This window comes from Gavialis gangeticus, unplaced genomic scaffold, assembly GCF_001723915.1.
Source record: "Gavialis gangeticus isolate Ggan-Ray unplaced genomic scaffold, GavGan_comp1, whole genome shotgun sequence".
In the NCBI taxonomy this organism is placed as follows: domain Eukaryota; kingdom Metazoa; phylum Chordata; order Crocodylia; family Gavialidae; genus Gavialis; species Gavialis gangeticus.
Genome location: NW_017729029.1, coordinates 32,814,844 through 32,828,998, shown reverse-complemented (window position 1 = coordinate 32,828,998; position 14,155 = coordinate 32,814,844). Strand labels below are relative to the sequence as shown.

Genomic DNA, 14,155 nt, shown 5'->3' with positions numbered 1-14,155 from the left:
GGGGGGGGGGGGGGGGGGGGGGGGGAGAACGGGACACGGGACCTGTGTTCCACCAGGAAAATGGCAATCTGTGCCACACTTGGGCTACAAAATAAGGGGACAGCCCACATGAATTAGGTAGGTCCCCATCTATAAGGCTTGCTTAGACTGTCAAGTGAGAGTTTTACTACAGATAAAACATCCTGTATTTCAGGCAAGAAGCTTCCTTTCATCCATTAGCTGGCAAGCATTCATGTTGTAAAGTACAAGAAAGGTTAATCCAAATGGAAGATCCTTCCCTTAGAAAAATCATATCTGGCTGAATCCATAAATGACTGAAGGTTAAAAATGGACAGCTCTCTCTCACAAGAGCCATGGCCAGGATGGTACTAAATCACAAAGATCCTGATTCAGTGCTAACTGACTATAAGCCAAGCTATTAGCAGAAATACATTTCTTGAGGTAAACTGTTCAGGATTTTCAGCTTCAGATATTCCAGGTTTTAAGAGAAGTAACCTGATTTACAGAGGAAAAAATTGACTCTCACCTTTCAAGCTATTCTCTGAGAATGATTAACAAAATAGTACATCTGTCAGGTATGTGCCCTTAACTAGTATTTCATATGCCTATTTTTCCAAAACCTCAGAATATACATTTTCTACTCTGTGAAAAAAATTCAAAGTTTTTTTTCCATTCCAGAATTGGGATTAAAGCCACACACACACACACACACACACACACACACACACACACACACACACACACACACACACACACACACACAAATAAAAACACAAGGAAGAGAGGGTAGACAGTGCTACTTTTCCAAGGGACTTTGTAACCTTTACTATTGAGATTTACAGATACTATAATAACCATAGCAAAGCAAAACTCTGCCTAGCCAACTATTTTATGGCAGGGGTTGGCAGCTTAGGGCCCCTTGGCCAAATTTATCTTGTGAGCCACTGGATCTAGCCCACAAGCGTGGGACTTTGACAGGAGCTTCTCCCATGCTTTGGCAGGGAGAAACAGCAGTGGCAGGCACTTCCCCTGTGCAATGGCAGGGAACTGTGGCACCCTCAGTTCGTTCCAGGTGCTCACTCAGTTGCCTCCCTGATTCAAGCTGGGTCATCCCAAGCCCCTGAAAAGGTTGCCAACTGTTGTTTTAAGATGTTGTTAACACAAGTTTAGTTTGGTCTGCTAGCACACTCCTGGTTATACCTACATAAGCACCAGTCCTTGAGGCCCTGGGTAAAGGGTCTGTAGATTGCACTGCACTGTATAGGCATTCAAACCTTTTTCAATTAAACATGAGAAATTTTGACAACAATCTGTTGTCCCAAAAAAGTTTGGGAAACTACTGACATACAGGAAGTCCGCGACTTACAACTGAGTTATGACAAATGGCACTTAGGATGTTTATAAATTTACACCTTGTTTAAAAGTTCCGACGCGGGTTTTGACTTTACAATGCTCAATACAGCTGTGTCCAGCTGGTAAGTCTATTGTTGGGGGTGGGGGGGAAGAAAAGGACATGGTGGGGGGTGATCAATGCCCCCACAGTGAAGGAGGAGTGAGGCCAGGGCTGGGGCAAGTATTGCCCAGCCAGAGGGGGTGCAGGGCAGAGCTGTGGCTGGTCTAGGAGACACAGGGGGGAGGGGGGGGCAGCTCCTGCCACTGCTCTCACCGCTTGTCTGGGAGGGCATGGGGGGGCATGTGCCCCCAGATCTGCATGGGGTGGGTGGAGCCAGGGCCACACTGGGGTGCATTCCAGGTGGGCAGTGGCAGTGCTGGGAGCAGGTGCTATGCATTTCCATCACTTGCCCATTTGGGGCGGGGTGGGTGAGGGATGGAACTGCTGTACCACCTCTGGATAAGCAGCGCGCAGCAGCAGGAGCCGCCTCTCCTCTGTGCCCCCCTGAATGAGCCGTGGCTCCATCCCACACCTGCCCCGCCCGAGTAAGCAGCAGGAAGGCATGGGGGGGCATATGCCCCCAGATTGGGGCAGGCTGTGCTCAGGGCAGGCAGCGGAGCTGCAGCCACCCAAAAGTTTGCCGTAGCCTGCCCCATAGTCCCCGAAGCACAGCCTGGTGCAGCCCCAGCCCCACCCCCTGCAGAGCCGGGGATACATGCCCCTTGTGCCCTCCTGGACAAGTGGTGGGAGCTACTGGACAAGCAGCTCCTGGACCAGCGGCACGCAGCAGTGGGAGCCGCCCCCCTCCTCCCCGCACCCCCTGGACGAGCTGTGGCTGTCACATGCCTGCCCTGCCCTGACTGGGAACCGCTTGTCCCTACCCCTGTTCCAGCCCCAGCCTCACTCCTCCCTCACCACAGAGGCATTGATCTCCCCCTCCACACCCTTTCCCTCCCCACTTCCCTTCCACCACAACAGACTTAAAAGCTGGACGCAGCTATATTGAGCATCGGAAAGGATCCAATTCCCCATTTATAACATTATTCCTATGGGAAAACTGGTTCCGAGTTATGTTTCCACTTACAACACGGTTTTCAGGAACCAACTGTGTTGTAAGTCTGAGGACTGCTTAAGAGTTTCAATCACAAAGCATTTCAATTACACAACAGACATATTCACATGACAGCTACTTACGCAGGTTTAATGCCCGACAAGCCAGAAAGAGATATGAAGATGTCCCAGGAAAAAGAATTACTGCACCTAACGTATGCCAAAGTTGTAATGATTTTGCTGCAGAGCTCAAGATTTACATGAGAAAGATATCTGTAAGTTTTAGATTCTCTAAAAATAAGGGGAGGAAATAAAAGATTTGACTTTAGATAATATAAATTAATGAGGAGAGAGGAAAGAAACTTTTAACCTTTATTTCATGGAGAGAGAAAAACCCGGAATCAGTGGTGATCAACAAAAAAGAATACTGGGAAAATTGCACAGAAATCTGCAAAAATATAAGACAATATAAGACAGATTAAACAAATTAGGCCCCAGGCAGATGTTACACTTAAAACATGATTAAACAGTTAATCCTATCTTAAATAGTAACATAACTACACGTTAATGCACGTAATAATGAAATAAAACAAGAAACAAAGTTACTACACAAAGCACATCTAACAACTTTGTGGCTGGTTCCCATCCTGCCTTAAATTGCATGTGTGGCCAGGCATCACCATCAGAGCTCCCAGTCTTGCGAGTGCATGGGAGCCCATGTCTGATGCATGCCTTCGGCTGGGAACACCAAGGTCTGTCCCAAGGTGAGTGGAAATTAAGCAAAGGCAGTTAACCCCTGGATGAAACAACTACTATCTATACTGCAAGTGTTCAGAGGAGACAAATAAAACTATTATAGCAGGTTACCTTGACCCAGTGAATGCTACAGCAAGTACCTTCCTTCATTCACTCTCACCAGACTGCAGATGGAAGCCTCTATCAAGATTAAGCCCATTTTGTACAGCCTACAGCCAAAGTCAGTTTAGAGTGGATATCAGGAAAAACTTCACTGTTAGAAAACTAAGGCAGCGGAACAGAGATTCAAGAAGAGGTTGGACAGACACTGTTCAGGGATGATCCAAGCATTCCTATGCCTATGTTTCACTATGTGCATTTCCCATGATTCTGGGCTTTACTGGGTGCCTCACAGGGCCAAGAGGGAATTTTTATCCCTCCTGCTGCTATAGACATGAGATTTTGTTTTTTTAAGCCTTCCATCAGGGTACAGGGTCTTGGCAGCACCCAAGGTTGGGGATTTTGAGTGGGCTGTGCCACAGCTTCAGCTGGGATTGAAACCTGGTTAGAGGGTACTGTCCCTCTGCTCAGGGTCAGACTGATCACCATATCTGGGATCAGGAAGGAATTTTACCCCATGGTCAGATGAGTATGGTCTGTGGGGGGCTTTTTGCCTACCTCTAAGGGGGTGTGGCCCTCTTCCTCATCTCTCAAGCAATAAGCTTTGCAGCAACAGGACATTAACTGCTGTGGTCCCCCTGCTCTGTCTGTGACACGTTAGGGTGTTATGTCTTGTTTTGTTTCAGGGTTAACTGTATAGTTTTACTAAGAGGTTAGACAATGGATCTGTATACACTAGTTTGGATAGGGATGGTCCTGCCTCAGGCAAGGGGTTGGACTAGATGACCAATGGAGGTCCCTTCAAGTCTTACTTATTAGGGGTACACTGATGGAGATTTTGGGGCCAATACAGATAACCAATTTTTATAGAGGCATATCAGCCGATACTGATCCGATTTCCGATATGCAGCCCAGCAGCTTGAAGAACAGTGCCCAGCTGGTAAATCTGTTGTGGTGGAAGGGGTGGGGGAAGGGAAGGGGCTTGGGAGGGCAGATCAAGGCCCCTGCAGCGAGGGAGGGAGTGGGACTGGGGCAGGCACTGCCCAGACAGGGCATGGGATGGAGATGCAGCTCATTTGGGGGGCACAGGGAGGGGGGTAGCTCCTGCCACTGTGCACACCCTGGATCTGTGTAGGGCAGGGCGGGCTACCACTGTGGGCTGGGGCCAGGGTTACACCAGGCTCTTCCCAGCGGGGGCAGCCCACCCCACCCAGATCTGGTGGCACACACCCCCTCCATGGCCTCCCAGGGTATTTATTGGCCACATCAGGGAGAGAAAAAAAAAAGCCAATTTCCGATAGTCAATTTTCTTTTCATCAGTGCTGTTCCAATATAAAACCGATGCAACTGTGCATCTCTACTACTCACCTATAATTCTATGACAAGGAAAAATCTTTATTCAAAAGGAGAAGTCTGTGCTTTGTACGTAAAGTGGTAAAGCAGGAAGGTCCTAAAAATCTGTAAGCATCTTCAGAGACAGTAGCACAAAACAAAGATGTACTTTTTGGGGGAAATAGAGAATTATAGCTTCTTAATTCCTCTTATCTGAATAAATTTTATTCATCAGACATGAGGCTGGGTAAAATGGGAGGTGTTTTTATCTTACCTTTCCAAATGATCCTTGACCAAGAACCTTAAGCAATTCAAATTGTGCAGGATCTGCTCTCTCGCATCCTTCTTTCACGTGATGGGTAATAGGAATTTCTTTCACACTTCCTTCATCCTATTAAGGTTAATACAAGGAAAAAAGGAATACAACAAACAAACATTACTGAATTGGGTCTTACAAAATGTGTACACAAACATCTACTGCATTATTACATCACCACTTGAAACGGCACTCATGTTTTTGAAAATCTTAGATATATCCATTCAGGAATCTTAAGCCTGAAATTGTTTCCTCACCAAATTCCTTTCAACTAAAATAGGGCACATTTCCTGTACAGTTATACACATAATGGATTGCAATCATTATGAGTTTTCAATGTGAAGAATATGTTATGACAATAGAGATAATCTAAGATAAGACTGAGATGACACTTCCAAACCTGTGTGTCAGTTGCTTTTAGGTTTCTCAAAATTTCTCACACTTGGTCTTTGCCTGAAATACTGCTAATGAAAACTGACTAATGAAAACTAACAGCTCATTCATCCTTTGAGAAAAGCAATAGTTGGAAAGAAATCATCAATGAGGTCATCAGCTTCAATAACTGAAAGATATGCATCATTTAAAGCCAGTCAACAGGACGTGAATCACTTAATTAACGCTGAGGATTCCTTCTTTTGAAAGAAAAACCATCACTGGAATGTGTTAAATATAGTCAACATGAGGATTCACTTTGCAAAAGAGTACAATCCTGAGCTAAGGCAGGAGATTCACAAGGTATACATATTACTACTACCCTGGTTGCTGCCTGCTTTTCAAATCAGTCACATAGGGCCAGTGTTGAAATCTTCCTGCAAACCAGGCCAGCAAATAATATTGGAGAAAAAAGCCAAAAACAAAAAAACAAAAGATATACAACCATGGAAGGTAAAACCATACAAATTTACAACACATGTTTTTAGCACAAAGCTAAATAAGAGAAACTTCTAGTTAGTCGAAACAAGACAGACATCAAAATAAGCATCTTTCAAACTGAAATAAGCACTATGGTTTACAACAAAAATAAAAAGGGTTTTCCAAGCTGGGGGAGGAGAGACAGGATGAAGGGGAAGAAGGGCTCTACTAAAATAATGATAACCCATTTCTTCAACACTGCAAGTAGCAGCAAATGGGCTTCAAGAGACTCTTGCCTGAAATGGAAAACAACAAACCCACTGCATGTCCTTACAATGCCAAATAGCCACTCACTGACTCCACATTAAGTTCTTCCCATCAAAAGCTACCCCTTGAGAGACAATACCCAGGATATGATTAAAGAAAAAATAAAAAGAGACAGCAAGACAGAGAGAACCTACTACACAATGGTACCTTCCAATGGGAGAAAAATATCTAAACTTGGCTTCTTTATAAGAGGGATGACCATCAGGCCTTATCTTTTTTTTCTAGCTCTGATATTCCTCTGTTTCGGCATCAGTTTCCAACCATCTCTGGATGAAGAGGAAGGAGTAGATATCAAGGGAACTATAAAAACTCTGAAGATCCTGACTGCAAACAGGAAAGGTGACATTTCCTGTAAATAGTCTTTCCATCTTTGAGGCTTTGCATCATGGAATTCCCTCACCTTTCTAAAAGTAGCTGGAAGATATTGCTTGGTTTTGAATGCGACAGATATACTTTAATCTAGTAAGGAACTTCTTCCATTCAGAAAGTCAGGCGAGAAGAAAATAAGCCACACACTTCCGGGGAAGCATCAAAGTTAAAACTCAAGTTTAGGTGTCAATGCCTTAAGCTTTGTGTCCCTTGCAAAAAAAAAACCAGCAAGAGTTAGTTTGCTCCTTGGGTGCAAAAATTACATCAAGTACCCCCTTCCAAAACAAGAGCATTTTTTTCCCTTTGTCTGGATTAGAAACCACAAAATTGCACTCAACAGTTAACATTGTCTGATCATGCTCATGTCCCAGTGTGAGGACGGACTGAAAACACCACACTGAAAACTGGGAAATCCAAAGAGGTAAGTACACACCATTCCTGCAGAGTCCCTGCCTCTTCTACAGAGTTATCCACAACTTTGGTGAAAGACGTGTTAACTTTGGTGCCAAGGGAAGTTGTTGCTCCATTTTTTGTCCTCAAAATAACAATGAATTCTTTACTAGAGGAGGATTAGTTCATGCAGAAGTTATTAAGCACAAAAAAGAAATCAGAAATCTATCAATTACTGCAGGCTGGATCCGGCCCACAGCACTATGTTTTCTCTAATTTTTGAGGGTTTAAATTTATCCATTCTTCATTCTCAAAGAACAGGAGGCTACCAGGCAACCATAGCCCTAAAATAATTACATTTTTCCTTTATGTTTCCCCCCAAAATAATTTCTTAGCACTTTCTTGTACCATAGCCTAACTCTCTTCCTCCATGGAGTCTATTCTTTGGCAATGCCAACTCCACAGAATGCACTGGCTCCCTTGCCTTCCCTGTATTGAACCATCTCTTTTGCCTGTGCATCTCTGTTCCATGAAGAGGCAAGTAATGGCACAAAGTAGCTACCAAATATTTAACAGAAACACCTGGCTCTTCCTTACAATTTGCCTGATCCACTCCACCCATTTCCTCCCTAGAAGTCATTAACAGCCCATGCACCACAATAATTTGAGGATATATTATTTTTAATCAAGAGCTTCATAACTAAAATTGAAAAAAGAACTCTTCCCCAGTACATTGCAATTCTCTGGGTAGAAGTCTCACCCCATTACAAAGAGTGTATCGAACAAAAATGAAAAGTAAACAGAAAAGTCAGAAGACACTATCCTTATTTTTTTTTAAATGACAATACAATTTTTCTTTTTACAGAAGTGCATTTTGGTCACATCACTTGAAGCTTGAAAACAGGAGAAATAATACCTCTGCTACTGGCAAATATATAGAAAATTCAGAACAAAGGAACCAATCAAGGTCAGAAGACTTATAGCAGTAAACAGAGAGATCTGTACACTTTCAATGTAAGCAGTACAAAGTAACTGTATAATATAAAACCTTCTTTTATCCACCAGTGTATAAGAAAACATTAGGCAACTGAAAATGTGACAAAAGTGCCATAAATCCCACTCCTCCCAGGGGCAGGCAAAATACAGCCCACAGGCCAGATCCAGCCGGCCAACTGGCTGCATCCGGCCCTCAGCTGGCCTTGCTGTGCTCCACATGGGGCTGAGCCTCACCCACTCCCACCAGGACAGCCTGTGCCACGCCCCTGCCAGCTGCAACCAGCACTAAGCCTTTGGCAGGGCTGTTCCCAGTGCAGCTGTAGCTGGCCAGATGTTCCTCTGCTCCCCACACCTCCAGCAGGAGCAGCCAGGCTGAATCCTCCTCCTGCCCACCTAGAACAGCACAGCAGGGACAAGTGGGACGAAGAGTGACCACTTGAGGAAAGGGGAGCAAGCAGTCCTCAGCCAGCTGCAGCCACACCAGGACCAGCCCCACCAGAAGCTGGCTGGGGCAGGAGGGGCTGTTCTGTTCCCCTTGGCTCCAGCTGCGGCTTTTGCCAGGCTGCGCTGCTTCGTACCACTCTGGGCTGGTGAGGTGGGGAGGCCTTCAGCTGGACAGTTCCTGCACAGCAGGTGGAGATCCAGCTCCAGCTGCTGGCCACCTTTCACTTGCTCTGTCCACCCGTAGGGGCTGTTCACTACACCAGGCAGGTGGAGCTGGTGGAAGATGGCTGGGAGCTAGAGCCAGAGCTCAATGTGCTGGGCAGGAGCCTCCCAGCTGAAGCTTCCCACCAACCCACCCAGCCAGAGTGGTGCGGCAGGGGCAGCAGCAGCCACAGCAGGGGGCATGGGGAGCAGAACAGCCCCACTACCCCTGGCCATTGCACAACTTCTGGTGTGCTTGCAGCCAGTTGGGTGCTGCTCTGCTCCCCTCACCTCCTGGTGAGAGTGTGAAGCTGGCTGGCTACAGCTACACTGGGAACAACCCCTCCAGAAGCTGCATGCTGGCTGGGGCCCAGGCCAGGGCTGGTGTGTGTGAAATGATTCCAGTTTCTTCCTCAGTCTTAAATGTCTGAAAAATATCCCCAAATACAGGCAGTCCTCGACTTGCGATGAACGGCATTTACAGCCTTTATAAATTTGTACCCCATTTCAAAGTTTCGACGCGGGTTTCAACTTTACGGCAAGAAGCTAACTATGAAGCTCTCGTACGGAGTCCTGTCCACAAGCAGACAAAGATGCACCCTCCACTACACAGTGCCCTATTAACTGCATTATCTTAGTCATAGGATTTCCCCTGCCATGTAAGTATGCATGATATTAGACCAAAGCCAAAAGGCTCATTTACCATATAGTTCATTGAACTGGGCACCACCAGAGACAACAACATTTCAAGCCATGGTGATCCCACAGCTGAGCACTGCTCAGTATGTGTGTGTACTCCAGACTGCCCCCCCCACTCATGCCTGGAACTAGGTGTTTGAATCCTTGAAAAAAGGTGAAATGTATTAATTTTAGATTGAATACGTCTATGGGTACTATACGTAAATTACTACAGATATCTTTATTTCAATGTCAGTGTTTTCAAGTTTGCTTCTCACTTCACGTGCTCAGGGAGAGCAGAGTCTGACAGAAAGGAGAGGGGACAGGGGCTGCAGGGGAAAATGTTGGGGCAGAGGGCAAAGGGGCTACCTAACCCCTCAGATTTACTTTCCTTGCTGTAGTAGTGGGTGGGGGACAAATCCAAGGCAAACCTCCAATAAATAGATTCTATACTTGGAAAATGGTAACAAATTTTTCAATTGCCTATACACCAAATCTAATTATGTGGGGGGTATCCCTGGTCATCCCATATTCAAGTAAAGATGGTATTTCAGATGGAGTAGCCAGTAGTGAATTGCTTTTCCCCCCATTTCTCTCATGGTGCCTGAGCTAAGGAAGCACAAGTACAATTATGGCATTTTTCCAGGCTCAGTCTCCAATATACTGTAATGTAGGCAGTGACAGAGCTGTTTCATTTTCATATACTCTGGTTCTTTCTATTAGCATAAGCAAACTGCAGCTGAATCACACCAATACAACAAGACTGTTACGTAGGCAAGACTTGCAACTAGTCTCATTCCATCCATCTGATAAAATAATTTAATGCTTTTTCCTTTTATACATCTAAGGAGTTTAATTTTGCTTTAAAGATAGGTAAAAGAGGTATTAGCACTGAAGTTGCCTGGTGACAGTTAGAATTTCCCCTGTTCTACATGAAGCTGAAGAATGAAGTTTAAAATAACTCCTTCGTGAAAAACAGGGAAGCAGCAAAAGCAGAAGAAGAAAAACGCTTATATTTAAACATCACTACTCTCATTTTCGTTCATTAATATTTTGAACATTTGTATGGAATAAGTTCTTTAGAGTTTATCTACTCTTATATGCATCATTCACCTTGAATCATTATCCTCTGACATCACAAATGGTTACTGTGGAAACTGACGCAGAGTATTAAATAGAAACTTGGGAGAAAAATCTGTTTTTTATGGAAATAAAGAGTAAATTAAGACATATAGCCACCCTTCACATAGGTGATTTTTTTTAATAACTACTTTATACTCCCTTATTTCAATTATTTAATGACCTTTCAGAATGCTGTAAGATTAAGGAACCTCAGAATCACCAAAATCAATGAATGGCTAAAGAAATAATGCTAAATTTTACCTACTGATGCATTAAATTTTACTATACTGATGTATGCATCCCAATAAGAATACATTTTATAAATTTCAAGAAGTAAAGCACCATCTTTGCATCATAACTTAGTAAACACTCTTCCCCACAAGTACTCAATTCCACGTGGAATGCAACCATGTTCACAAAACAAAAGAACTTCCACATGCTCACAGCTTTAAGATTTTCCCCCATAAACAGTCTCTGTCAGGTTACAATTAATTTCCAAACCTGTTACGCTTACATCCTTAGAACAGGACTGAAAGTTTTAAATGCTATTTTATTTCTCACTACTGCCTTTTCTATTTTCACTACTAAAAGTGTACATATATATAAAATCAGTTCCATTTTTATTTCTAGTCTTCTCCTTGGATTACAAGGGTGGTTAAATGCTTTTTCAGCTGATAGAATTGGAAGCAATCCAGCACCAACAGCAATGCCACAATCGGTATGGCTTGCTGACATAAAGTTTATTTATAGGTTTTACTGATCTATGGCTCCAAGAGCCCTGAAATCAGATGAAGCAAACTGTGCAACATCTACTCAGTTCAGGTAACATGGAAGATTGATTTGACCCTTCCTTTACCAGGTGGAAGAGATTACCACCCTACTGAAGGTTTTTTGTTTACTCTCTCAGTATTGGAGATGTACAAACATGAAGTGAAACTGTCTGCCCCAAAGTCTCCAAGAAAAATCAAAGAGAATTAATTTTCCTCTGCTGTATCACCACTCAGTTAAAATCAACCTCACAGAAGTGAAGAAATGGGACTAGGCTTTAATGCAGCCTTCAATCAAAAGGAACAGTCCCATTCAATTCTCCCCCAAACATTTCTACCATGTGCTTTGCAGCTAACAAAGCAAGACGCAACTCAAAGTGGATAATCTTTATGAATAATATCATGAACACTTATTCCCTTCCTGCGTTTTTTGTTAAACAAGTATTGATTTGAATACTGATCAAATATACTTACGTGGTAGGAATATGGTTCACCTTCTTCCATGGGCTCATCCACCATTTTAAGACCATTCAACTAGGGGAAGAAAAAAAAAGATTTAATGTAAACATTAGAAAGAGAACAGCAGCTATTTAGAATTGTAAAATGATGCTGTTCTAACAAGAACTTTCACTGTTCAGCCAATTAATATTAAAAGCAAGCACGTAAAAGTTATTAAATTTGCAAATGTAATGTCAAACAAAGGGCTACAAAGAGAAACCTATGTTGTTTAGTGCACTGCCTTCTAAATTCTGGTGCACTGTATTGACCGACTAGTTAATAATTTAAATGCATCATCTAGAAGCTGTAACCATCACTTATACGCAAGTCATGGCCTATCATATACCTTTACCTACTCTTACTGAGAAATGTCTGCCATGAAGATTTTAAGAATGTTTAATCTTTCAATGAGAACCAATTTGCAGTTTAGGAAAAAAAGATTATTAACAGACATTTGATTTATTAAAGAAAACCAAGAAATATTTAGCAACAGTTACAATAAGCTGTATGTTCTCTGCATACTAGAATAATATAAAAAACTAACTTTAGATAACTATTTCCTTAACACACCTTTCAAAAAAATCTACTAACCCTGTTACTAACAGAAGTATCTAGATAAAACAAGCTTAGCAAACAGAATGCTGAAACTGTGAGAAATGGTCCATGAACAAATAATTTTTCAGAGATGGTACACAGAAAAGAGAAGTAGTCATGTATATGTTTAACAGAGGTACACAAAACATATATTAGCTTAATTTAAATGACTACAAACACCTGCAAGCAATTTTCTTGTTCCCCCCCGCAGCCAACTAAGTTGCCATAAAAATACTTATTTTACCAACTTTAATAAAATCCTGAAGATGGACATTTTTCCTTATCAACAAATAACTATATTTGACTTAACAGCTGAAACTTCAAAAACATAAAATGAAAAGGATTTGTCCTGCTTCAACATGTAATGTATTAAACTAGAAAAACCTGTTAAAGGAGGTAAGGCCAATTATTCACTTTGCAACAGTAGTCACCACACAATTCAAAACCTAATAATTATCACATCTCCACCCTCATATGGCACACATCCCACTCAAGAAAATGCTAAATAATGTAAATATTGAGAAACTAAGCTAATATTTTTTTGTTTCCAGAAATGAAGTTTTAGGCAATAAATTAAGTTAATATAACGATATGCAGGCAAGGTTTTTAATTCTACACAATGGTTGGCCCATCTAAGTTACTGAAAACTTACTCAGTTTACCAGTACATCTAATGCTCCAACTCTGCACATGTATAAGTTGTAGAAGGAAACTGACTTTTGAAACACTGACATTTTGTTAGGCTAAGTCTAAAACTTGACTGGTAATAGGCAACTTAGAAAAAGATGTTATTAAAAAAATCCATTTAAAATACTATTTCAGAAAAATACAAGAGCTTTTAATTTTAAAAATTAGCTAGAATGACATGAAGTATTTTTTAAAAAATTATTTGAAGAAAGAAGATGTTTTCAAGTTAAGCAATGCCTCCAAATCTGACCTTTGATTAACTAAACCTTTGCCACATTCTACACCCTCTTGAACAATATGAACCAGGCATAGTTACTCCCATTTCTTTAAGAATGCACTACTACCTCAAGCTTCTGGGTACCTTCCACATTACATAAGAAAGAACCTATAACTATACCATATAAAGAATTTATTACAATGACAACAGATCTTCCAAGCAAAAAAACCACAAGTGGAAAATGAACATTATCCAAAGCTGAGTGTGCAGGTGTATACACAGAATGCACAATTCCTCCCTCATGCATTCTACCAGTCCAGATTTACCACTTGTTTAGTGCTTAATTACATTATTTTACTTTTACACAAACATCGTTTCCATGAAGTTCCCCAGAATGAAAACAGGGCCTGCTTATCAGTACCATAAATGGTAGGAAAAGCAAAAGCTTCCACATGAGATGCCACTTCCACATGAGGCATCACAATACTGATCTTTCAATACTGGGAGGCCCAGCTGAAAACATCAGATGTTGTCAGTACTAACCTCTATTGGAGTAAACCAGGAGTACTAAGTGTTGTATTTCATAGCTAGCACCCTTAATCAAATGAAGACTATTTTTAGGAGTTTTAAGAGATGCAATTGTACATATCACTTCTTAAAGAAAATCATTTTTTTTTTATGTATTTTCCTGTATGTGAACTACCACTTCAGTTAATCAAAGGATCAGCAATTGTTAAGCCTTTGAAAGTTCTGAAAGGCCCTTTAAGACTGATAGTAAGGTGTGAATTACACAACCAACATTTTAAAGTCCAGTTACCTACAATTAAGCCCTTTAATCCATATTAAGGCATTTAAATATTAGTAGCCAGAACTGCAGCTTAACTTTAGGTAATCAGGTATGAACTTGGTCATATGCCTTAGGATCTTTCCTTCAAAATTCACCATGCAATCTGAACCCTGTGTATTTTCCAAATATACTGCATAAATATGTTTTATCTTCCTGTCAAATCATGTATAACAAGTTATTAGATTTTATGGCAAAATAATCAAGTTATTTCAATAAGCAAT

At 41.9% G+C, this 14,155-nt stretch overlaps 1 protein-coding gene across 1 annotated transcript in view; it reads right to left on the bottom strand.

Moving 5' to 3' along the window:
- Positions 1 to 11,637, bottom strand: part of RPS6KA6 (ribosomal protein S6 kinase A6) — a 101,644-nt gene extending 90,007 nt beyond the window's left edge. Inside the window, exons 1-2 of the mRNA XM_019521389.1 lie at positions 11,567 to 11,637; positions 4,905 to 5,021 (exon numbers count right to left, since the gene is read on the bottom strand). Coding sequence (XP_019376934.1) covers positions 4,905 to 5,021; positions 11,567 to 11,611 — 162 coding nt within the window. The 5' untranslated portion in view covers positions 11,612 to 11,637. The remainder of the gene's footprint in view (positions 1 to 4,904; positions 5,022 to 11,566) is intronic.
- Positions 11,638 to 14,155: the final 2,518 nt, after the last annotated feature.